This window comes from Rhinolophus hipposideros, assembly GCF_964194185.1.
Source record: "Rhinolophus hipposideros genome assembly, chromosome: 7".
In the NCBI taxonomy this organism is placed as follows: domain Eukaryota; kingdom Metazoa; phylum Chordata; class Mammalia; order Chiroptera; family Rhinolophidae; genus Rhinolophus; species Rhinolophus hipposideros.
In genome coordinates, this window is record NC_138053.1 from 100,272,527 (window position 1) to 100,298,387 (window position 25,861).

Sequence of the window (25,861 nt, forward strand, 5' to 3'; positions counted from 1 at the left end):
ATGGAAGGCAACGTACTTTTAAATGCCTCAATTCTCATATGTTTTAAAAAGAATAACTGGGTAACAAATTTAGTTAATCTAGACTGATTTTTACTTTATCTCCCAATTTATTGTTCATCTAATCTCATCCAGAAAAGGCTCATTCTAATAACATGACATCTGATTCTAGGAACGTCAGGCCACCTGTGGGACATGAGTCTGGGGACTTCTACATGGCAGGTGTCAGCTCTGCTCCACATTTTACTACGTAGCTTAGATGTCTTGATGGTTTTGTTTTCTGAATTTAAAATATATATACTTAGAATGCTAATAAATGACTCCTGACACTTACAGTGTCTTACTTCCTGCCCGTGTGCCTTGTCCTGTTGTATTCAGGGGCCACGTGTTGTCTTAAAGCTGCTGAGTGACGTAGCTGAGCCAGTCCTGTGTTTCCTCAAATAAATGAGTAAATTAAAGGCCGCCCTGCCGCACATTAAGTGTCCAGAGTAGACAGCTCTCTTCTCCCACCGGGGACATCTCAGTAACAGCGGTTGCGGGTAGGAGCTGGCCTGGACGACCCAGCGAGCTTGGCTCTGAGACCCCACGTTGGTCTCCGAGTGACCAGCCCGTGACAGGAACCCCTCAGGAGGTTGGTGGGCCGGGCCCACGTGCCTCACGGGACTGTGCCTTCTCTTACAGGGTGGTGGACGTCCTGCTGAAGGCCATCATGCGTGCCATGTGGTTCGTCGGCGGCTTCCACTGGGTGAGCGTGAAGGGGCGGCAGGCCCTGCCCACCGAGGCGGCCATCCTCACCCTGGCGCCGCACTCCTCCTACTTCGACGCCATCCCCGTCACCATGACCATGTCCTCCATTGTGATGAAGGCGGAGAGCAGAGACATCCCGATATGGGGAAGTGAGTGACACCCCCGCGCCCCTGCCCCCCAGGCGGTGCAGGTCATGCCCACGTGACAGACATCGGCCTCGCGTCCCTGGTGTCTCCCCTTGGTGTGATGTCCTCTGTGGTAGTAGTTGTTGTGATGTTTACCTTTTATTAGCAGGCTAGTGCCCTCGAATATTATAACGTGTTGAAGTACTTCTGCAAGTCTCTCTAACGAGACTCTGTTACCTCTACCGCAGAGGATTCTGGAAGTCTGGGGACAGCTCTGAGCTCATCCTGGCTCGCTGGTCACTGTACGGGTACACTGTACAGGTATCCTGAGACTGCATGACAAGTGACCAAAATGGGGCTGAGAACAGCACAAATGTGCTCTCACAGCCCTGGAGCCAGAGGGCTCATGACACGGCGTCACAGGGCCAGGTTCCCGCCAGAGCTCCAGGGGACGTTCCTCCCTGCCTTTCCAGCTCTTAGTGCGTTTGGCGTCCCTGGGCTGGTGGCCATGTCACTGCAACCTTTCCCCATCATCACATGGCCTCTCCCTGTGTCTGTCTGTGTCTCTCCTCTGTGTGTCTCTTATAAGGACACTTGTCGTTGGATAATCCAGGGTGATCTCATTCCAGGATTCTTAACTAATTATATCCACAAAGACCCTTTTTTCTCTATGTCACTTTCATAGGTTCTGGGGCTTAGGACATGGACTCATCTCTTTGGGGTCACCCCTGAGCGCAGTCACCATACTGTGGGAACGTGAGGAGCCTGGGTGCTCTCTGTGGTCCCCTCACTGCACAGATGAGCAGCCTTCCCGCACCCGAGCGCTATCCAGGGTGCCCCCGGGGTCTGCGCCTGTCCCAGGTTCTCATCCCCATGGAGCTGCCCGCCCGGCCCCACCTGGCTGCTCTCCTCACCCACCAGCCTCTTGCCCGTTGAGCTGGGCCTCCATGTGGATTCTGGAGCCGGGCTGGTCTGGGCGGAGGCCGGCGGGGCTGGGCGAGGGCTGCGGGGGCAGAGGGGCGTCTCCCTTCCCTGAGTTTCCATGTGGTGCCTGACGGCATCAGTGTTCATTTGACAGTTACAGAGAGAATGCTGTGTAAACGTTATTCTTTTTGATGAGAGGGACATTTTGAGAGAAGGTCCGATAGGTTGTGTGCTGTTGGCCAAGTGATGGCTGCTCCCAATGAAAGAGGTCGGTGGTGCCTTCCAGCCGCCATCACAGAGTACCGCTCGTTCCTCACAGCTCCGGAGAGGACCCGCTTCTGGGTGGCAGGACGCAACTCCATCATCCTGTCCTTTCCTTCTCGTTGTTGTTTTAGCAGAGTCAGGAATAATCGGCAAGGAAGGAGGAAATAGGTCCTAGAATGATGAAAAGCAGAAAGTTCAAGACCCAGGAGAGACCATCACTCTGGTCCACGTGTGCCTTCGATGTTAATGAGCCCCGTGGATCTGACTGGATAGAATTTTGGGTGTTTTTCAAAAGTAAATTTTCCCTTTGCTCTTTAGAAGATCTCCAAGAAGTTGTGTGATAGATGTTATTCCGTACAGGTAGTGAAAGCATCCGGAAAGGAACCAGAAGCTGACTGTGGGCCCAGCGAGGGCTACCCTGGGGCAGAGCAGGTGTGGCGTGGCCTCACCTGCCCAGGAGGGTGACAAGCTGCCAGGGCCACTGGCTCTACCCTGTTTCCCGAGATGGAAGCTCTCACTGAGGACAGTCGTATTTTAAAGTCAGTTCAGCTTCCTTTTCTAAAAAGTATGTTAACACCTTTCAGTGCTTTTGTGAGAGGCCCAACGTGGTGGTTGCCGTGAGCTTTGGTCATGGGACCCCTGACACGCCAGTTTGTGCTGTGGCCTGGGGCTGCTGTGACAACACACCACAAGCTGGCGGCTTAAAACCACAGAAGTTGGTTTTCTCCCAGTTCTGGGGGCCGGAAGTCCAAAATCCAGATGGTGGCGTGGCTGGTTCAGAGGGACAGTCATCGCGGGCCTTCCTCCAGCTGCCGGTGGCTCCCAGCGGTCCCCGGGGCCCCTTGGCTGTGGCCCCTCCTCCTGGCCTGGCCTCTGTCATCACGTGGAGTTTTCTCCCTCTGTGTCTGTGTCTGTTCTCCCTCCTGTAAGGACACCAGCCAGTGACTAGGGCTCACCCCAGTCCCAACAACCTCACCTTTCCTTAATTACAGCAGCAACACCGTGTTTCCAAATAAGGTCACAGCCACAGTACCTGGGGGCTAGTATGTCAGCCTGTCCTTTGGAGGGACATAGTTCAGCCCACAACGTGCCCTGGGCCCTGGGCCCTCTGACTCGGAGCCCATGGCCCGCATGCCCTCTTCTGTCATCGGTGACAGAGGCTCCCGCTCCCTGGGGCTCAGCCTCCTTCCGTCTTTCTCCTGATTTATCTCCGTGGACGCTTTGCACTTTGCAGGCTGCGAGGCTTCATGCTGTCGTCTGAGTTCGGTGAAAGCTGGCGGTGCTTGTCCCGATTTCCTTGTGGCCGGGCGTGGACCCCGCCTGCCCGGTGGTGCGGCCCTCGGGGCGTCTGGGGGTCTCGCCCCTCACCCAGTCCTTCTGCGTCCCCTCATAGACCCGGCACCTTCTCTTTCAGCTCTGATCAAGTACATACGGCCGGTCTTCGTGTCCCGGTCAGACCAGGATTCCCGCAGGAGGACTGTGGAGGAGATCAAGAGACGGGCACAGTCGGACGGCAAGTGGCCACAGGTGAGCAGCCTGCTTGCATTTAGGTGGATTTATTCCAAAACATCAGAACTACTTGGGTCTTGGGGGTGGGGTGGGTGGAAGAAACAAAAGGGCCAGAAATGGCCTTCCCGGGGGCTGGACATGTTTATTTCTTTTTATTTTTGGTGAGTGTGCAAATCCAAGAATGCGCTAAATATCAGGCACTTTGGGTTCTGAAATTTTAAAACTAAAAGAAATAAGGAGAAACAATTCTGACGTCTTGAGTTCCCCAGCCTTTGTTGACAATGAGTCTTTTTATAAGTAATGAGTCGGAAAGAGCTGCTCACCTGTCCGCCGCGGCCAGCACCGGCTCCTGAGTGCTGCGTTCATCTGTAAGGTGTCCACTCGTGTGTGACGTCCTGGGCTGAGCTGCCGGCGTGTGTCTGCCGCGGTGGCCCTGGCGGTGTCAGCCCTGGATGCGTTCTGCGTGGTTGCGTCCAGTCCTCCGGGCAGCTGGGAGGTGGGGCCCACGGTGGCCCGTCTGCATGTCCCTGGCCCAAGAAAGCACATGCTTTGTCTGTTTGTGTCGCTTCCAGATTTTAATAAAACCCATAGTTAGAGGAAGAACCAAAGTATGCTTCATGACGTATTTCAGCTTGTTCACCTGAAAATGATTATCTAAATGACATCCGCAGTAGAGAAACAGCCCGTGACTGATGGCACCTGTGAGCTCTGAATGATGTCCCCTTGTTGCTGAACTCTTTTTTTTTTCTTTTCAAGATAATGATTTTTCCAGAGGGAACTTGTACCAACAGGACCTGCCTAATTACCTTCAAGCCTGGTATGTAGTTTCCTTAATTATTTCCTTTTCTCCTTGAGAAAGTGGGGGAGACCTGCCCCCCCACCAGTGCCTCCCGGTTGCCCCACCAAAGGGCCTGTGAGGGCCGAGGTGCTCCGCCTGCTCCCTGCGGCGGGGCTGGGAGCCGGGAATCCTCTCCAAGTGTTTCCCGCCGGCACGATGTGCAGGGACCTTCCAGGCACCGACCAGGTCACTGCGGAATGGGAAGGACGCTGCCTGTGAGGCCGGCGTGAGCAGCGTGCAGGTGCCTGTGCCATGGGAGTGAGGTGGCGTCCCCGTCCCTTCTCTCTGCAGGTGCCTTCATTCCGGGAGTTCCTGTGCAGCCTGTGGTTTTGCGGTACCCAAATCAGCTGGTGAGTGTGTTCTCCGGGAGTCCTGTGAAGGCGGCTTGCCCGGGAGTGAGAACTGCGAGGCTTCTGAGCACACTGGGTTTCTAATGCACCGCTAGTCTAGAATATTCCGTGTTTGTGCAGGAAGTCCTGCTTTCATAGGTCAGGAAGCGATGGCCCTCCTCTCGCGTGATCCATCCTGACGTTTGGGTGGGAGACCCCACCTTGTCAGCAACTCTCGCTGCCCAGCTCACACTCCAGACAATTTTTAAATTAAGAATATTTAAGTTCTGGGGGCTGGAGGAAAGGAAGCGGGAGGAGAGGAGTTAGGTGACCAGCTCATGTGCCTTTCTCGTGCCTCCGCTGGGTGTGCAGAAGGTTTTGTCCTAAGAACAAAATGAAGGAATGGGTGTTTGGGGCCCAGAGCGCCTGGGAGAGCTCCTGGGCCATCGTGACGGACCCCCAGCTCAGTGGGGGAACCTGGACGAGCCTCAGCGCAGGTTCCAGCTGGGGCCCCGTGTAGCCACCGCAGCTACAGCTGTCCCTTCCTCCCAGGCATCCTGTGGGCGCTCTTTCCATGCCAGCTGCGTCCCACTTCTGCTGTGACACCATCCAGGTGGGCATGCTCGTGCCTCGATGGACACTCTTGTAGCCAAGAGAGGTCCACACGCACTCGTGTCCCTGGTGCCTGCCTGGGTGCTGGGTGCCCTGGAGTGGTTCTCCGTGGACAACATGAGGCAGATCTGTTCGTTACATGGAGCTTTCTCGCTACCACAGCTTTTATGCCACCGTCTGTACCAGCAACTCCAGACCCCACTCCATGGGTCCCAGGTCTGCACACTGGGCCCTGCCTGCAGGTTTGGACAGGCTCAGGACAGGCTCTGAGCGGCCAGTAAATACATGTCAGTCAGAACCGGTCGCCACGCAGACTGACAGATCAATTATGCTCACAGCACAAGTGAAACTTGGGAGACGTGCGTTCATTAGCCAGTCTCTGAGAATAAGAACCTGTCATCAGTGTGCAGGATTCTGAGTTTTCCATTTTTTAAGTCTGTTCCATCAACGTATTTTAAGCAAGATGCTGTTACCGGTTTTTCCAGAAACATTCAACTTACGTGTCAGAGAGGCGAGCGGGGCCCTCCTGGGTGATGGGGAATCCCCGTGCGGTGGGTTTCCGGGAGCCTGTGAGAGGGGTCAGGACTTGCAGAAGAAGGAAGCCCGTGTGGGTAACCCATGTCAGGATAGAAGCAGGGCGTGCCATCTAACGTCCCCACCTCGGTGGCCAGTGCAGCTGCGGAGGCTGTGGATGGAGAGGGTCTGAAATGCCCCCCGGGCCCTGGGCTCTCATGGGGTTGGGGGTGTGCAGGACACAGTTTTACGGTGGCTTGTTCCACCCCTTCCTGAGCCTGGGGCCAACCTGCTGGAGTGCATCTCTGACCGAGAGGTGGAGCAAGGGCATTTGGGAGTGAGTGCAGGTGGGTGTGGGGTTGGAATGTGGCTGGCTGATGGTGATGGGCAGGCGGGTGTCGCCAACAGAGCAGGCTCCACGTTGTGGACTGGAGTTGCCAGGGCTACCTTGAGGGGGGAAGGGCAGAAAAGGAATGGGGCTGGGACTTAGGTGGACACCGGAAGTGACCTTGGAGCTGTGGGAAGAGAGCACCCACCTTCGCCCCTGCCCCAGAGTGGACTTAGGGGGATGGGAAGGTCAGCGTCTTGGGTCCTGAGATGAGGCCCACACAACAGCGGGTTCGCCTGTGGACGGAGGCGCCATGTGGCCTCGGTGGGGATTCCTACATCCGGCTTCCCGTGGCGCTTCATCTGTTCCTCTCTCACCCCCAGGACACTATCACGTGGACGTGGCAAGGCCCTGGAGCGTAAGTCAGACCAAGCTGTCCCCTAGTCCTGTCCTCTGGGAAAGCACTTGGTTCCGTTAGCAAATGTGAAACCTCAGCACATGACCCGCTGCTGTTTGTCAGCAGTTAGGCTCAAGCCACTGTGAGAACCAGTGTATGAACCCGGCCGTCCTCACCCCCTGGGTTCCAGCACTTCGGTTAATTGTCTCCAACCCCAGTGGGAAGGTAACCATGAGAACCCTTCTCTTCCAGCGGGTGTCTGTTAGCTCAGTGGTGACCATCCCATCCTTGACCAGGGGACCCCTGGGAAAGAAAGAAGAGCTCTTGCTGAGCTCCTAGAGGGAGTCTGGGGGTGGCATGATTCAGGCCTGTCCAGTCTGCACCGCCAGGGCATACCAGGGCAGGGACCGCTGTCAGGTGGACAAGGTTTCCTGAGCTGGAGGACAAACTTGGAAAATGGGGGTTTGCAGGGCAAGCCAGAGCCACAGGTGTGGGTGTATTTCATAAGAACAGTGAAAACCACTGTTGAATAAAAGTAGCCTTGTCACTTATTGCTGGGTCAAGGTTCAGGTTCAGGCTGAGGAAAGCATCCATCTCGTGAAGGAGAATTAACTGCCCAGAGGTGCCCTCTGCAGGGGAAGGGCTCTGGAGATTTTGCTCCAGAATTGGAAGTAATTTAACTAGACGGAATATTTTAACCAATGCTATTAATCTATTCGTTTTTAAGGTTGGAAATCCTGTGGCTCACACTGTGTCAGTTTCACAATCAATTGGAAATTGAGGTTGGTACAGATACAGTGTTGCCCAGTGTTATGTTGGGGGTGTCACAGAGACAGTGTAATACAGTGCATCAAGGTCTGTCCTACACTGTTAGGTGGGGTCTGTGCAAATGCAGCGTATGATACAGTGTTAGAGATGCAGTTACGTGTGTATCTACATTTATAGATACAATATTAAGCAGTGTTGCTTGGGGTCTGTATAGATACAATGGCACAGGGACATCTGTGTAGATACAATGATATGTCGTCGTCTTGCTTTGAAGTCTTTCCGTCTTTCATGGCTCCTTGGAGGTCCTTCCAGGGCTTTTGCATCAACCACTGCACCTGTTGCATTATTTTGAATCCATTCAGACAGGATTTTTTAAATCAACGAGGAATATAAATCTGTCATTTTTTACATTTTGGTTAGCATAGCTTAAGGGCATATAAAATTGGCATATGCACAGTGAATTAAGTTTCTGGCTTTTATTTTTACCTGATACTAGTACTGCTGAAGTCATACTGCTAAATTTATCACACTGTCATCCTCTCTTTAATACTTGGTCAGAGTAATACTCACGTAGCCTGCCTCCCAGTTTTTATCCTGTTGGATGTCGCAAAGTCACAACACCCATCCCCTCAGCTACCGTTTCCCCGAAAATAAGACCTAGCTGGACAATCAGCTCTAATGTGTCTTCTGGAGCAAACATTAATATAAGAGCCAGTATTATATTTATGTTATATTATATTATATTTTATATTATATTATATTATATTATATCATGTTACATTATATTATATTATGTTACATTATATTATATTATACCCAGTCTTATATTATAGTAAAATAAGACCGGGTCTTATATTAACTTTTGCTCCAAAACATGTGTTAGAGCTGTTTGTCCAGCTCAGTCTTATTTTCAGGGAAACACGGTAAATTAAATACAGTCATATTCATTCAGCTTGTAAGTTTAGGTGTGGATGAAGACTAGAGTTTATTTTCTTAAAAAGGGTTTATTTTCTTAAAAGCTAGAGTTCATTATCTTAAAAACTCTTAAAAAGGAGTTTATTTTCTTAAATAGGCTACTCCTGCACCTGAAAATTAAAGATGAGTCGTATAGAAGTTAAGTATTTAATGAGACAATTTGTTACCTTCGATAAATATTGAGAGGAGTACTGAATTTCCAAATGAGCCAGTCTTAGGAGAACATCAGCTACGTGATACACAGGGCTGAGTTGAAAGGGCCTTGGCCCGAGTCCCAGGGTGACAGACCTGCCGCCTAGGACCTTTTCTGTGGCTTGTCTGCCGGCGGCCGCGCCCTCAGGACAAGCCCGTGCTGCCCCTGCCTCCCGGGTCAGGCCTGGTCTCTGATTTAACTGAGAGCTGAAAAGCAGCTGTCTAACTGTGAAATCACTAGACCACCTTCCTGGTGTTACCCTTCAGAGGGCGAGGCTGACGTGAGGACCTGGTGCGATTCACACGGTTCTCTTAAATGTAGTGGTGAGTGAGAGACTGGCATTGTACGACGAGCATAGACAGGATTTCAGGAAGTCCCTGTATCCTCAAATGTCCACATTAAAGAAAAAGGGCTCGGCGCTGGTGGTTTCCTTTCCTGCACAGTAGAACTCAGTCATTTAAAACGCTGTGTGAGTGTCACTCACTCAGACACATGTTCAGGGGACAATTTATTATGATGTCAAAATGCAGCAATATCAGAGAGGTAAGATGAGTCTGTTTCTGACGTAGAAATGATCAGTTGTGCTGTCTGCAGCACCAAGTGAGAACTTCAGAAAGGGACGCACGCATGTAACTGTCTGTGTGTAAAGACCACGCCCCTGTGTGAAATCATGAACACAGTGCTTATTTTCGGGGAAACACGGTAAAAACAGCCTGAGAGCTCCCATCGGGGAACGGGCGCCCCTGGTGAGGGCAATGGGTTGGGAGTTTTCACACACGTGTGTGCACGTGTGACCACTTGAAAGATGATTCGATGGAAAGTGCTTTGACAGGTCTTAGTTTTGTCAGACTCAGTTGTCACTTAGGTGGCGCTGGTGAGGCGGGTGTCTGTGGTCGGTCCTCGTGGGAGTAACCGCCCTCTCTGTGCTCAGTTCCTGCCAGTGTACAGCCCTTCAGAGGAGGAGAGGAAGGACCCAGCTCTGTACGCCAACAACGTGCGACGCGTCATGGCAGAGTGAGTGAGCGCTTCCTCCCCCATCGAGGCGAGGGTGGGCCGGACACCCTGCTCCCTCTGCGTCCATAAGTGTTGGGGCAAAGGGTTCTGGCAGAAACCAGTGAACAAGCACTGGCTGCCGACTAGGCACGTACCTCACGTCTCCTGTTTCTGTCAGGTGACGTTTCTGCTGCTTCAGCATTTGGAAGAATCTTAATCATCACTCACTTTCCCAAACTTCGGATGTGCTCACAGCCACCAGTCACCCCAGTGCTGCGTGTGTGGGCGCCGTGCTGGCCGGCAGCAGAGCTGTCAGTGAGGGCACTGGCCTGGGTGGGCGCCTCCCGAAGCTTCAGTGTTCACCCCCGTAGTGTTTGTTGATATTGTTGCCCCATCTTCTGAGTTAAGTGGTTTGCACCCTTAGCCTTGCACCGGTACACAGCCAGTGCACTAGCTGCAGCCAGGCACATGGCCACCGCCGCCTTGGCGCCAGGAGGGGCTCTGACAGTGTCACCATAGCGCGGTGTACACGGCTGCAGGCGATTTACCAGCTGCTGTCGCTGAGCTATCTGTCCAGTCTGTCCAGCCTCCTCAGAAAGGGGGCTCTGGGCACACTCTAACGGAATGCGCCCCCCCTGACCCACCCTCTGGGGTCCCTTCTCCCCCAGCCTCTGTGTACCACATACCGGCCACCAGGATTCACACGACCCCCGACTTAGGGGAAATCGTGACACCCTTGTTCAACCTCTTGGTCAAGAAATAATGTCCGTGGACTTGCAGGCTCAGCAGGTCAGGTGTAAATATTTTAGTACACGTTCAAAAAATTAATCATTACCATTTTTAAAGACATGCATCCTAAAGAAACTGCACATAGTAATAGGGGAGAAGCATGATAGAGTCGATGGAAAGGACAGATAACCCAGGGAGCACCCCCTTGCCTCAGCGGCTGCAGGAGAATTCCAGAAACGGAGATTGTCGCCTCCCTGGTCCTTGGTCCCACCTTCAGATGCGCCTGGGAGGGGCCAGGGTCCCTGAGGGCTTTGTGGGTCCCTGGAGCTGGCCTCGTCCTGCCTTCCCGTGGGGCAGTCCTGCCCTCCCGTCGAGCAGTGCGACTTTTCTAGTATGACTGTGACTTCTGTCCCAAAGAATCACAGCTCAGTGTGCCGAGGGGAACCCCAGCGTCCGTGGAGAAGGATTTCAGAGTCCTTTCCCCTCGTGTGATTGCACACAGCATTGTCATGGCAACAGGAGCTACCATTTAAGGGACTGACAGCCCACTCAGCCATGGGGGCCGTTTAGTTTTCTGTACTTGGTACGTTTCCCGCCATGAAATGTTTTCCTCCGCGGTCAGGAAAGGTGCTTTTTCATGAATGCTGGTGCAGCTCTGAGGATGGCTGAATCCCTACTCTGTCCCCAGGACTTGAGGGCAGTGGCAGCCGTGACAGAAGCTGCCCTGGGTCACCTGCCAAGAAGTCAGCTTCTCCATCAAGCACCGCGTTGGGCCCGTGGCGTCTCTGTTCAGGCCCAAATGTGCAGCGTGCGCTCGGCTGTTAGGCAGTTATGTTCGGTGCTAATGTGGACTCTACACGTGGTCCCTCTACAGCTCTGAGATGAGAGTCCTCCCCAGCCAGTGACTCCGGCTCAAGGCTTCTTCGTGCGTGGGAGCCCAGGGGGGGGCTTGTGGGTTAGGTCCCCACGTGTCCCTTGTCAGAGCCTCTCTGTCATCTCCTCTCCCTCCTCCCTCCAGGTTTCCTTGTTGGTCAGTTCTGTCCTGCCCAGGCTTCACCCAGACGCCCCTTCTTGGGGAGGGACAGATGGGAGGGGCCCCACTCCAGCCGTGGGGGCTGGAGGGACCAGCCTCTGCCCCCACCAGGGAGAAGGAGCTTTTCCTGTCACCCCTGGGTAAAGAGCTCAAGGAAACCCAGACTGCCCTCCAGTTAAAAGAGGGGCGGGGGCTGCACGCCTGCTGACCCAGAGGGCTTTGAAGGTGGGGGTCACGCGGTGTCATTACGTGTCCTTCCCGTGCAGCTTTTCCTGGTTTGTTAAGGAAGATGCATTTCCCCCACTGCCTGCACGGCCTCTGCTGGAATTGCTAGAAGCTGCGTTTGCTGCAGCCACAGCGGCAGGACAGAGCGCGCGGCCCCTGCCGGCTGGATAAGGAGCCGCTGACAATGGGCGTGGCAGGATCAGCCCACATTAGGCGTCTTCATATATGTGTCCCTTGACTCTGGCTTTTAAGTTACAAATGCTGCTCCCTCTGACTCTGGGCAGTTGGTTTGGTTCCCTGCAGCCTCGCCCCCGCGGGGCCTCCGCCAACATGTGGACACACTAGGGGCCTTTCTAAGCAAAGCTGCCTGCGCCTCCAGCTACTCCTCCATGTATCACGCTGATGACCCCTGTTCCCGGGGTCATCATTTGCATGTCCACCCTGGACACAGCTGTATTCACGTCAGTTTCTTCTTTTAACTAAAGTTTTATGGGGACTCAAAGTAAAAGCCTGAAATCTCAGCGCAAGTACCGTGTATGGCACAGATAAGCGTCTCAGATCCCACAGAGGGATCGCCTGTTTACATGCCCACGTTCTCAAGGACAAATCGCCATGCGGTGTGGGTGCCGCGGGGCTCAGAGCAGGACGTGGGATGTGCCAGTCTCTGTCACCTCTGCCTGGATTTCTGCCCTCAGAGCGGACTCGGGAGAGTCCTTGAAGGCAGGCCCTGTGAAGTGGGGTGCTCACAAGGGCCCCTCTCTCCTGCAGGGCCCTGGACATCTCCGTGACCGACTACACCTTCGAGGATTGCCAGCTGGCCCTAGCGGAGGGACAGCTTCGTCTGCCCGTGGACACCTGCCTCCTAGAATTTGCCAGGCTGGTGAGGGGCCTGGGGTGAGTGCTCTGGCTCTTCTCGAGCAGGCGGTCAGAAAGGACGCTCCCTCGAGCTCCGTGGGCGCGTGCGACAACGCAGGTGTGCTGTGTTCAGCAGCAGTGAGAGGACAGCTCGGCCGAGAGCTGCGAGCCAGACTGGAAACTTCCACCAGCACCCCACAGGGCCTTCCCTCTGCAGGTGCTGGTGACTGCTGAGGTCACAGCGGTCCCCAGCGGCCCCCTGATGTCACAGAGACAGTGCTTATTTGGAGGTGGGGGGGATTTTCTTTTTCCAGTACCAACTTCAGTCCACGCAGGAGTCAGTGTCCTAAAACCCTTCTGTTGGTGCCAGCTCTCTGGCGCCACCCGGAGGACGTCCTGTTACAGACTGGCGGCGAGGGGCGGGGGGGCAGTAACTGCTGGTGTCGGCGCCTCCGCAAAGCACCCTGTGTGCCTTCGGATTATCAGAAGCCTCTTCTTGGACACTAGCTACTTGGTCTATAAATAATTTAATATTTCATTGGGTCTTAAACATAACAGTAAACCTCCTAATTTGGGCATTCTGTGATTTTACTGCAAAAATTTGTCCTCTTTCCTTGTTTAGTCTAAAACCAGAGAAACTTGAAAAAGACCTGGACAGGTACGCGGAAAGCGCTCGAATGGCCGGGGGACGGAAGGTCAGCCTCTCAGAGTTTGCAGCGTCCCTGGAAGTCCCCGTGTCGGACACGTTGGGTGACATGTTTTCCCTGTTTGACGAGGTAGCGCTGTCGCCCGGCAGGGGCGGGGGGAGGGGTTTGGTGGCAAAACCTTCAGCCTTTCATGTATAAATTGTTTTCCTCATGACAGGCATTCTGTAGACAATTCTGGAAATAGAAGCGGGGAAAGCACCCCTCCTGGCCCCCTCACACCAGCCCACACTGTCTTCTGGGGAATTTTCTCCCGTGTTTTTAAATGCACATAAACATTTCACATTTAAATTAATGTTTGCTGATAAACACGGCTGTGGTTTGGGGGTTTTAATCAGATCGCTGTAAGGCCCGGTGCCATCACACAGCGATGCTGGCCTGTGACCCTGCCGTGTCCTCCCCTGCAGGCGCCCTTACCTGTACCCCACTGGCCCATCCTGTCACTGCAGCAGCCAGCAGCATTGCCAACAACCTTCATCCCAACCAGTGCACACTGAGTGCGCAGCTGCCGGGCACTGGTGTCACGACTCACGTTTATCCCGCGCTCTCACTAGCTTCCCCAGAGCCCACATGTGAGCCTTGCTGTTGGCGGGTCTGGTTTTCTAACAGGAAGGCCCTAGTGGGTGGTGGTCGTGGCCACATGCTTTCCTCAGCAGCCCTGACAGTCTCCTTGGCTGAAAATTAATTGTAACGGCCAGAAACGCCGTACTGTGTGGTGACCCCATCGGCTGTGAGTGGTCTCCAAAGTGCTCTTCTCCTGCAGACACATAACCTCATATCTGAGTGGGCCCGTCCTTTATTATCACAAGAGGCCATGTGGACCCCCAGCTCTCCCGCAGGGAGCTGGCTGAGCTGCCCCTGAGGGCCTCTCTCTCTTGCAGAGTGGGAGTGGTGAGATGGACCCGCGAGAGTATGTGGTCGCCCTGTCCGTCGTCTGCCGGCCGGCCCAGACCCTGGACACCATGCAGCTGGCGTTCAAGGCAAGTGCGGGCTTCACGTGAGTCTAGTGGGTGGGGACGGTGACGCATGGGTCACCTCAGGTCTTGAAAGCCCTGATTATGGGGTAAACTTAACCGTTTGCCTGAGTGCTGGGTTTACCCCAGCTTAGACCAGCCATTGTGTGTGAAACCATGCCCGAAGCTCTTCAGGTCGATTTCATCTAGGAATTAGTCACCCCCGTTCACAAGAAGGGCACGAGACAGGGTCTTCCCGGTCTTCGGCGGGCTGCTCAGTGCCACATGCCCCATGGCTCTCCCCGCACGGCCACTGCACTAGCCCCCTGACTGGGAGGGAAGCCCGAGCAGGACCATCTCCGGGCGGTGTGCCGAGGCTCCCCCCTGAGGGGCAGGTGTGACAGGCTGCGGCAGGAGGTGGCGCCGGGGGAGGATGGCACACACCTGTGCCCACCTTGCTGGTCCCGCCCAATGGGACAGAGCGTGTGCCAGAGCATTTCTCTGAGGAAGGTTCCCTCACAGGAGAGCTGGCATCGAGGATGACAGCACAGGCTGTCCTGCAATGACTGCCTCCATCACTTGCCAGCAGCTGTCAACGCCAACGGGGGGCCAAGGGGAACAGGTGGGGCTGGGGGGGCCGAGGGAGGGCGAGAGGGGCTGCGGGGTGACGCCAGCCTCTGCCTCACAGATGTACGGCTCTCAGGAGAATGGCAGCATCGACGAGGACGCCCTGGCCAGCATCCTCAAGACGGCCTTAGGGGTGGCAGGACTCGCCGTGACCGACCTCTTCCAGGCCATCGACCAGGAAGAGAAGGGAAGCATCACGTTTGGTGAGTGGCCCCAGGAGCAGGGACGATGGACACTCACTCGTGCAGGAGGGTCCCAGGAGGGGTGGGGACACACATGGAGTTCCTGCCCACCTGTGCTCGCCAGGCCCCCTGTGTTGCAAGCAACACAGAGATTCTCAGGAGGAAGCTTCTTCCCGTCCGGAAACCTGGCCAGGATGGGTGGCAATTTCAAATCTGATTTCCGCAGGCGGGTGACACAAGCCTAGCCGCACAACTCAGAGCCCACAGTGGACACCGTCCTGGGGCTGTGGGTTGGCCAGGCCCAGGTGGGCGTCTGCGTCAGGGCCCCGGTCAGGCCCCAGTGTGGGGGAAGGCCCCGGGCGGCGCTCTCTGGGGGGGTTTGGCATCATTACCAGTAACCACACAAAGTGGGACAGCTCAGATCCTCAGGCCAGGACCTGAAACCCACCTTGGGGGGCAGGCCAGCAAGGTCCCAGAAGGCTCAGCGCACCAGCCAGTGTGCACATTTCAAATGAACGTGTGTTCTCGCTCAGAAACAGTAGACGTTTGCTCAGGAAAGGTCATCATTCACGTCTTGTTTGGACATGTTTTAAAATTGTGTCTAAATGTCAGACAGGAGTGTGTGTGGGTTTAGCTGAGTGCGTGCACTCGTGTCTGCATTGAAGAAGGCCGTGTCTCCTGGTGGGGTGGGGGTTGTCGCTGAGGTTTGTAGTGAGCGCTGACCAAAGGCAGGCTTTTCCAGTAAAAGCCATTCCAAGTTTCCCGAAGCCTGCGGGCTCCTGCACCCAGGCTTCTCAGTGTCACCTGTTCTCAGGTACCCTAGTGGGGGCCCAAAGACACTGTCCACCCCAACTCAGGGCCCCGGCTACTGGGGAATGCAGAGGCGTGAGGCCACTCAGGTGCTGTGATCAGCTCGGAGGTGAGCCGCCATGCGCGCCTGGTCTCCCCGGAGCTCAGCCCATTGCCAGCGCCTGCCTCACAGTGTCTGTCACCACGTGATGCCCCGTCCTGTCCCTGAGCCGACCCTGTGATGAGCGGTGCCTCCCTCACACGCGCCGAGTTCCCAGAATGTACCACTGAACTCACAATCACGCTTTCTTTAAATTCCCAAGGAGGAATAGTTGAAAGGATGCAGTCACCACCTCCTTGCTTCTCTGTGATTTTGGGTGCAGCAGAGAAAAATGGAGTGGGGTGCCCATTCCTCTTCTTCCCTCCGAGGTCGTTGCCTTCAGTCCAAGCCTGCCAGGGGAGGGGGGGCCGTGCGGACCGAGGGAAGGGCCATAAGCTCCAGGCATCTGCCCCCAAGGTCCCAGTAACCACAAGTCTCCTTGTCTTTCCAGCCGACTTCAGCAGGTTTGCAGAAATGTACCCCGACTTTGCAGAGGAGTATCTGTACCCTGACCGGCCGCCCTTTGAGAGCTGTGCACAGACGCCCCTGTCCCCCACCCCCAACGGCTTCTGTGCCGACTTCAGCCCTGAAAACTCGGACGCTGGGAACACGGCTGCTCGGAAGAAACTGGACTAAGACGGTGGGGCCTGGAATCAGGAGGCCGCTCCCCGTGGTCACCACCCCGTCCCCACATGGCTGCGAGCCACATCTGCTGTTACCACCTCTGGGTTTCACTCTCCACATAGGCTGCGTGTTCACTGTCCCAGGCCCAAGATCCAGAGACTGGGCGTGTTTCCACTTTGCTTCTGGGTGAGGTGCTGGCCTGTGGGGCGCCCATGAGAGTTCACTGGGCACCTCGTCTTCACAGCGAGACCGTGTGTGTGGCGAGTGCCTGGCCCGGCGTGGCTGGGCTCCAGGGTCTCCCTTCCAGCGGGCATTCAGGGGTTGGGTGGACACCAGGGGCACTTGTTTTCCCCCAAGGTGTCCTGGTTTTAGGGTTCCATCTCCGTCTTCCACACAGCCCCTCTGGTGAGCGGTGGCCTCCACGCACACGTGAAAAGCGGGACGTGTCCTGCGTTCTGCTTGCAGCACAAACCGTCTGCCAACCCCTGGAGTCACCACGTGGTCAACTGCCATTTGGTTTTTAAATGTTTCTATATTTGTGGGAGCTCATGAGTATTTTATAAACTTCATTTAGAAACTTCAGGAAACATTGAGCATCTTTTTAAAAAAAAAATTCTTTTTCTACTTCATTTTTTTTCCAGGGTATTTATTTACCAGCCCTTTTTTGATAGACTCGGGCTGTCTGTGGTTTTGCCTTCACCCTCCCGGCCTCTCTCCCAGGTCCCTCCCCTCCCACTCGGGCCACCACAAGCACGGGCCCCAAGCTGCTTTTTCCCATCCTTACTCTTTTTCAGCCTTCCTTTTTTATAAACATTACCAGCTTGGTATCGGTTCTGCTATGACGTCATCCCCTTCACTGTGGCGTCAGCTCCAGGGGAAGCGCTGGCCGCAGGTGGCTGACTTAGGAGTGAGGGCTGGCAGTCCGGGTCATTGTTGCAGGGATCGGGTCATGTGCCTGCGCCCTGGGGTGACATGACGCACCCTTTGCCTGCATCTGCACCGAGTTAGGGCAAAGCAGCACCCTACACAGAGGAACTGGAGTGGGGAGCAGCTGAGCGGGTGGCTGGGGTAGCCGGGACAGCCTTGGGGTGTCTGGGGACAGCCTCATTCAGACTTCCCCACCTGTCACAGTGACGAGGGTGGCATCGGTCTGAGACGGGACAGCACGCCTCTGGCAGCGTGACGTTTGGGTCCCCTCCCTAAGCCCAGCCGGGACGGGATACCTCGGTGTTACCTTGGCTCCTCACGAAATCCCCTTGATTCATTTCCTTGGGACGGGATTCGAACCTGTCCTGAGGCAGTTGTAGCCACAGACTCTCCTTTGTGCCCTGAAGCAAAGTCTCTGGGTTCCTTGGGGAAAGAAATGTTTCTGAATTTCTAAAATGAATGGGATTTTGTATTTGGGGCATCTCTATTGAAAGTGACCACCAGGCCAGAAGCACAGGGAGAAAATGTTTACCGACCTCCTGAGGTGGCTGTGACATGTGTCTCTACCCGTAGACCCCCATCAGGAAAGCCCTTCCGTCCCGTTCTGTCACCCCTGCCTTGTGCCAGCTGCTCACTGCCAGCCAGGACGCAAACAGCGATGGGCTAAACTGAGGCCGAGTGCAGCCCCGTGACCCAGGCACAACAGACCCAAACACAGCCTTGTAGCTGATGGTGACCTGATAACCATAAAGTGCATCAAGGTTCATTTTCAAAGAGAAAAACGTACCAGCAACCAATGAAGGAGGTGAACAAACTAGGATATTCTGGGGGAGGGCCCGAGCACGTGGCCTTATCCCTCCTGTCTGTGATGAAGGGTTTTTTGAATGAAATGCCACCGTGCATTTTCAGGAGAAAAATCTCTGATACGCAGACATCGAATGGATGTTTGCTCCCCCTGACCCACTTTCTCTCTCACAGTGACAGCGATGTTCAGAGCTTGAGCGTCACTTCAGTCCCTTTAGTGGGATATGACGGCAAGATGGCAGGTGCAGCCCCGCCCCACACGCAGGCCGTGGGTCGGGCGCCGTGTAAAGAACTTTGGGTTTGCAATGGAATGAATAAAATAAAACGTAAAGTCGTGTGCACTTGAGGTTTGTTATGTGTGGTTTTTGTTAGAAAGACAACGACTGTTCCTCAGGCTGTGACGTTCCTCTCAGTGCTTTGACAGCACTGTATTTGGAAAACAGTTGTTGGAATTCCGTAGATGAAGCTTTGTCCGTAGCCCAGCGAAGGGCTGGAGCGTTCCGATATCACGTGGACAGTGGCTGACATTTCCCAGAACTCGAGCTTACATGGCCGCCCCCTCCCTGGTGAGTCGTCTCATTTCTCTGGGCTCACACGTAGCCCTCAAACACTGCGGTCCTGTCAAGTCTCTAAAACCAGGACAGCTGGTGGGTCATGATTGCACACTGGACGTGGGCATCAGGTGGTCAGCCACTGGCCTCAGGCGTCCAGAACACTCAGTGACATTGTTCGCAGAAATTAGTCGGAGGAGCCGCTGCCACCGGTGCATGTCTGACCCCACTGGCCGGAGACACGGACCTGCACCAGACTGGCCCCCTTCACGCAACAGCCATCTTACTTACGTGCTTGTGTCGGCCCTTTTTAGTAGAGTAATGGGGATTGCCTTTGAAACTGGTTAAATGTATTTAATTTCTCTTAAGTGAAGAAAAGGACCAAAGAAAGGCAGGGTCTGAATATTTCACACCCAAAGCTGCACACAACTTCCCAGTGAAACGAACGGCAAAGTCGCCAGGAGCAGTGGCAGTGCAGCTGCACACGGGGCTGGGGGGCACCCAGAGCCCCCTCAGCATCTGGACAAAAGGAAGTCTCTGCCCCTCCGCTGCCCATCTCACCAACATCCTCTGCCCCTCTGCTGACCCAACCAAGAGCCGGCCTGTAGGACATGGAAACGGGCACTGAAAGCAAGCGGCTGACCAGTGACCAGTGCTGTGCATCTGCAGCTACTCAGTGTCCATTGTCAGCCCTTCCCATATGTGAGTGGCGTCTGCTGTTTCCTCCTAACATGATACAACCCTCACACCCCAAACACATGCTTTTACCTTCCCCCCAAAACGTGACAGCCCGTGCATGTTCACATCCTTCCCTGGGCGATGTCATTCCTTCCACTACAGTCACGCCGCCATCTGGACATTGTTTGACATGGAAACAGTTCACCACTCACCACCACTCATCTTCCCCATTTAGAACAGCAGCAAACCCCGAGAAGTGGGGAAGGTAAGTGCGAAACTGACGTGCGGGCTCGCGGTGTCACACACGCACATGTGCCAGGGGCGGGGACAGTCTCGGCCTGGTCCCTGTAAGCAGTTATGAGGGCGCCGCCGTGTTCACACTTCTGTCTTCCATCCCCATGCCACATTTCCTTGGCTCCGACCAGCACCTGGGAAGGTCAGGGTTCTTTATGAGAGGATTCAAATTTTTATCCCAAAGTATCTGTCTTGCATTTATTAGTCACGATATTACTTGTGAAGGTGCCAAGAGGAGCCCAGTGGGTCAGCGCCCCATTCCCCACATGTCGCTAGCATCAGGGACAGCCCTGTCCTGTTGGCTCAGTCACAGGAGTGGCCCCAAGTAGCTGGTGACCATATGAAGTTTGAGTGCAATGGCACGATTCTGTCCCCAAGCAGAAGCTTTTCCATCCTTGGGGATGCAGCCCTTTTAGTCAGAAGAGCCCAAAGTTGCAGAGAAAGAAGTGGGACCATGAAGAGGGCCACAGGGCAGTGTGAGCTCATCTGAATCGTGGTGACGGTGGCGTGAAGGTTCAGGGTCAGCAACCAGATCCCACAGCTCACCTGTCCTCGAGCAGGTCACCTGCAGCTCCACCGCCTCTTCCCTGTGTCCCTGTCTGACCACGAGCCCCTCTCCTGGAACTGCCGAAGACGTGGCCCACGCACTAGTGCTGAGTCTCCTGTGCAGGAGTAAACACACTGGGGCCACACTGGGTCACACTCCATACTGAGCTCCACAGGCTGAGAGCCCTGGGAGGTGGCACAGAGTGTGTGAACGTGAGACGCAGCACAGGCCACCCTATCATAGCTACTGGGCCTGAGGGCAAGGAGAGCCACTCCTCCTTCCACCCCTGGGGTCACAGATGTCCTGCTGGGAAGCCCATCATTCAAAGCACATCTATACGCAATGACGTCACCCCCACCTCACAGGCCCATCCCCCAGCAGGCAGCACACCTGAAACTTCAGAAGTTCGTCCTCTGTTCTGTCATGCCAGCTGCTTCCAGGTGAGGTTCTTGGCAGGAATGGAGAGTATGGGCATGGCTGCCATGCTTCCTTTGTGGTAGAACGAGCTGCGTGACGGTGAGGCAGTCACTCAGCTCCACAGACAGTGTGGTGGCAATCCGCATAGGAGAGAGAAGGCAGATGCATATCCGCATAAGGGCATCGGGATGGGGACCAACGCCCCCTCAACAACGGGAGGGGCCAGTGCAACCCACAGGACGTCCAAGGAACTGGACCTGCTCTGACGAGGTGCCCACATCAGCCAAGACCGTTCTTGACTCATCCCTGCTTCGTTTCCATCCCTCCGTTGTCACTTGGTGAAGTCTAGGAAGTGCACACAGAAAGACACAGGCCGTCCACCATCGCCCAGCATGGGCAGGGTGACGGAGGAAGCAGCAGGGAGCCTCGCTCACAGCACCAGTGCAGCACAGGCCAAAAAAAATATCAGTGTTTCATCACATGTGATTAGAGTCCCAGAAAGGGGGAGATTAGGACAAAAATTACTTGGCAAAATAGTGGCCAGAATTTTTCCAAATCTATAAACTCAGATATCCAAGTAATTCAATAGGTCACAAGCAGAATAACTATAACAAAAATACAGAAGTTACATTATAGAGCTCTGAAAGTGACTGATAAAGTCACTTACAAGTAGCTAGATAAAAAGAAAACGTTATCACAGAACGCGTGGAAATAGGGGTCGGCACAGAGGACTACTATTATCTGAAGATGGGCCGAGATGAGTTTAACACATGTATTGTAAGCTCCCCAATGAAAACTGAGAGGTAGAACTAATAAGCCAACAGCAGAGATAAAAATGGGGTGTTTTTAAGTAGTAATTTTATCCAAACTAAGCAGAAAGTAAGAAAAAAGAAAGTACAGATAACACAAATTGAAAACAAATCGCTAATGGTAAACTTAAATCCAGCCACACTAGTAATTCTATTAAATATAGACTAAAATGATACTCACTACACCAAGTAAAAACTACCTAACTATACATATACATGTATATGTATATATTTATATGTATATGCTGTTTAAACAATTTGAAAGTAAGAGAGTGGGAAACATGTAACATACAAACATAAGATAAGAAAGCTGATGTGGCAAGAATAACGTCACACTACGTGACCTTTAAGACAAGGAGACTCACCGTGTCACAGACCAACGTGGCGCCATGATAAAGGGTTTGCTCCAACTGGAAAACACAGTAACCCTAATAACAGAGCTTAAAAGGCAGAAAGCAAACAGTGACAGATTAAAAGGAGAGATAAACAAATCCATTCCCTCAGTAATCGATAGACCCACCAGGGCAACATAATTATGTAGAAAATTGGGACAACACCATTTACCAAAGGGACTTAATTGCCATTTGAAGTGCACACGAAGCAGTTGACAAAATAGACTTATGCTTGGCGAGAGAGTAAATCTCTATGAATTTCAAAATATTTAAATCATACAGAGTATGTTCCCTTGTGAAAATGAAGTTAAATAACAGCGTCTGCCCCTGTGCCAGGGCAGGCCTGAGCTGCACAGCCCCCCAGCTAGATGTCTGCTGAGCAGGACAGCACACACAGCAGCACTGACAATGGGGCAGGTCTCTGCCACATAATGTTTTCAAGAGCTGCATGGGTTCTTACTAATTCTTTTAAACACAATGAAAGTGAAAGAGTTCAAAATCTGGCTTCCGGTCAAAATGCAGCAACAAAGACTGGATTCATCCCCTCTCCTGGTGGAGAACTCTGATGGGCCTTGTCTCAGTAGTGAGGAAATAGATGAAGCACTGCTCTGTTTGGGTTGAACAAAGCTTTAAAGCAAGAGTAGGAAGAATGGCCAAACTCCTTAGAAGTAGCTTACCTATCGCCCAAAACAAAGTTTCAGAGTATTCACAAGAATGCAAAATTCTCCAGTAGCCAACAGGGTAGAGTTCTCAATGTGGAGCATCCAATCAGAAATCACTAGGGGGCGGGCCCGGTGGCTCTGGTAGTAGAAGCTCTATGCTCCTAACTCTGAAGGCTGCGGCCGTTTGACTCCCGCAAGGGATGGTGGGCTGCGACCCCTGCAACTAAGACTGAAAGGACAACAACTTGAAGCTGAACGGCACCCTCCACAACTAAGACTGAAAGGACAACTTGACTTTTTGGAAAAAAGGCCTGGAAGTACATACTGTTCCCCAGTGAAGTCCTGTTCCCCTTCCCCGATAAAAATTTTAAAATAAAAAAAAAAGAAAGAAATTACTGGGATGCAAAAAATCAGGAAGATGTGATCCATAATAATCAAAACAGACCCAGAAATGACTCGGGTGATGGAATTAGTAAAGGGCATTCATTATGCAATAATGCAATATGACTGAATTACCTTGTTCAGAAAGCCAGCTGGGGCCGAGATTGAACACGTTCAGTAGAGACATAAGAGATACCTTTTATGAGACAAATACGAATTCTAGCATGAAAACTGCAATGTTTGAAACACAAAAGGCACTGGTTGAGAGTAAAGGTGGATTTGCCATCACAGAAGGGACGGCAAGTGAACTTGAAGATAACGCAGTACAAACAACTCAAAACAAAATAAAAAAGACAAAAAAATTGAACCAAGCATCAGTGAGCTGTGGGACTTCAAGTTGCCTAATATATATGCCATTGGAGTCTCCAAGGAAAAGGACAAACAGAAAAATTATTTAGAGAAATGCTTTCCTAATCTTGATAGAAACTGTGAGCCCACAGACCCAAGGAGCTCAGTGAACTCCAAGCATAGGAGCCATGATGGGAACCTCACCAGGCGTGTCGCAGTCAAGGCTTAAACGAGTGACAAAAAGAAATGCAGCCAAAGAAGAAAAGACACATTTCACACAAGGAGCTAAGGCACGCGGGAGAGCCGGTTTCTCCTTAGAAATGAGACCGGTGGGAAGACAGTGGGGCAACGTCTGCAAAACAAGGAGAGAAAAAATTGCCAACCTAGAATTCTTTACTCAAACAGAAATATAAGGTGTGATCAAACAATATGGTGAATGTCTAAATAAAAAAACAGCAATTTATTATAGTAAAGGCACATTGCCGTTAATCCCCCTCAAAATACCCTCCCCCTCGCTTCAAACACACTTATCCCATCGTTCTTGCCACTTTCTGAAGCAGTTCTGGAAGTCCTCTTTCGTGAGTGTCTTTAGTTGAACTGTCGTAGCTGCTTCAGTGTCCTGAATCACTTTGACTTTGGGGAGGAGCCAGAAGTCGCACGGTGCCAGATCCAGCGAATAAGGTGGATGAGGATACACAGTTCTGTTTTTACTTGACAGAAATTGTCGTATACCAGAAGCGATGTGTGACAAGGACTGTTGCCATGATGGAGGATGATTTAGGGCACACTTTAAACACCTCTACTCTCAACCATAGCTCACACCTGACTGACTGCACCGAACAAGGTGAAACCTATCACACACTGTTACTAAGGTTCAACACACTGCTTCCCATATTGAATGAAGAGCCTGTCTTTCTGTTGGATGGCACTCGGCAGCAGCATTCACCGTATTCTGTGATCACAATGGTAAGGCTCTGTAAAGCCGTTTTTGGACACATGAGAGCTGAAAGAACTCATCAGCAGTAGCCCCTCACTACAAGGAATGTTGAAATGAGTTCTTGAAGCAGAAAGAATCTGAAGCACTTTGAAATCTGGGTCTACCCAAGGGAGGAGGGCCAGACATGGACCAATGTGGGCATGCGTTCTCATTATTTAAATCTCTCCAAAAGAAGATTGACTATGAAAAACAAAATTGATTACACATTCTTGGTCCATAGCACAGAGGGGTAAAATGTTTGATGACAAGTAGGCGTCCCTGTGGTGACTTCCCTACAGTATGAACTGTAGGAAGTTCATACTGTATGACGGAAGGAAGGTTCATACTGCAACCCTAAAGCAACCACTAAATAGCACAATTAAGGAGATCTGGCTAATGATCCAACAAAGGGTGACGGGGATAGAATTTTTAAAAACTCAATCCAAAAGATGGCAGAAAAGGAGAAAAAAAGGAACAGGGAACACATTGGAAAATAGAAAACAAATAGTAGGTATATTCAATATTCAAATTAAATGTAAATAGTATAAACACCTTCAATAAACAACAGAGACTGTCACATTGGTTATAAAAGGACGCATAGAAGAAAGACAGTTTACTCATGAAGACACAAGTCGGTTAGGAGGAAAAGGAAGGGGGCTAATGCTAATTAAAAGGTGGAGAGGTGGTTTTAATAGCAAAGTTGACTGCAGAGCAGAGGTTATTGAGCAGGTCTAAACAAGGGCACTTCATGATAAGGATTCTGGTCCCCAGGAGAGGACCTGACAACAGAGTGTCAACAGGACGAAGCAGAGATGGTAGAACCACCAGGAGAACCCAGGCACAGTTATCCTGGGATATCTCAACACATCCCTCCTAATGACAGAACGAGTATGGAACCTTTGTAAGGACACGGAACACGTGAAGCCCTATGAACTGAGCTGACCCAGTTGACATTTGTACAATAGTTCACCCAGTAAGAGCAGAGCATACGTTCTCTTCAGATGCATGTGACTAGAAATAACAGCAGGGTGGTTGATGGAACGCTGAGACAGGACAGTGAAGGTGTACTGCTGTCCCTGCCATGTGAAAAGACACTGTCTCTTCCTGGTCTTTCCTAACAAGTGGGGGTGGTGATCAACCTTTGCAGCAGCTGCATAGACAGGATTTGTGTTGATTTACTCCAATGCTGCCCAGCAACTGCTTCAGGCCAAGTAGGTGGCTGAAGAGCCCACAGGAGGTCACTAGGAACTTCCTGCCGGACACCACACCTAAGGGCACACCTCCAGAGAGTAATGGCTTCGCTCCTCTTTCTCCTTCCTGGTCTCCTGTGACTGTCTGTCCTGGGCAGACCCTAACCGTCACTCACACAGGGGAGGGGCTCTGAGAGACAAACCCCTGACTTCTCCCTGGTGGTGCAGAGACCTGAAAGCAAGTGGTGGTGCCGCCAAGATAACACAGCCCACAGGGAGCTGAGAAACCGGGAATAAGAGAGGAAAGGTTTGTGTGAGTCCCAGAGTTTGGGAGATGGGAGACACCAGGACATCTGGGCAGCAAGACTGGAGGGCCAGCTGTTCACAGAGGCTCAAACAACAGCTGAGTGCCGTGGGGCTGGGGCATATCTAGAAGAGACTCATGCTTCTGTTGGAGAGTTTGGATGTGGATTAATGATAGGAACATGGGAAATTGACCAATGAAAAGACAGGCAGTTATTAATTCAAAGGAAAACGAAAATTTTCCCAGAA

At 52.7% G+C, this 25,861-nt stretch overlaps 1 protein-coding gene across 2 annotated transcripts in view; it reads left to right on the plus strand.

The window, feature by feature from the left end:
* The window catches only part of LPCAT1 (lysophosphatidylcholine acyltransferase 1), a 42,144-nt gene extending 23,739 nt beyond the window's left edge, over positions 1-18,405 (plus strand). Inside the window, exons 3-15 of one of the 2 annotated variants that reach the window (XR_013993677.1) lie at positions 679-893; positions 3,472-3,584; positions 4,323-4,383; positions 4,696-4,754; positions 6,570-6,604; positions 7,311-7,365; positions 9,451-9,533; positions 12,268-12,393; positions 12,977-13,130; positions 13,940-14,038; positions 14,700-14,841; positions 16,161-18,065; positions 18,239-18,405. Coding sequence is in view for 1 of the 2 variants with exons in the window: in XM_081054216.1 (XP_080910342.1) it covers positions 679-893; positions 3,472-3,584; positions 4,323-4,383; positions 4,696-4,754; positions 6,570-6,604; positions 7,311-7,365; positions 9,451-9,533; positions 12,268-12,393; positions 12,977-13,130; positions 13,940-14,038; positions 14,700-14,841; positions 16,161-16,345 (1,327 nt within the window). In the remaining variant the exon portion in view is untranslated. Of the gene's footprint in view, positions 1-678; positions 894-3,471; positions 3,585-4,322; positions 4,384-4,695; positions 4,755-6,569; positions 6,605-7,310; positions 7,366-9,450; positions 9,534-12,267; positions 12,394-12,976; positions 13,131-13,939; positions 14,039-14,699; positions 14,842-16,160 lie in introns of both variants that reach the window. The other variant, XM_081054216.1, reaches the window with a different exon arrangement.
* The last annotated feature ends 7,456 nt before the right edge of the window (positions 18,406-25,861 follow it).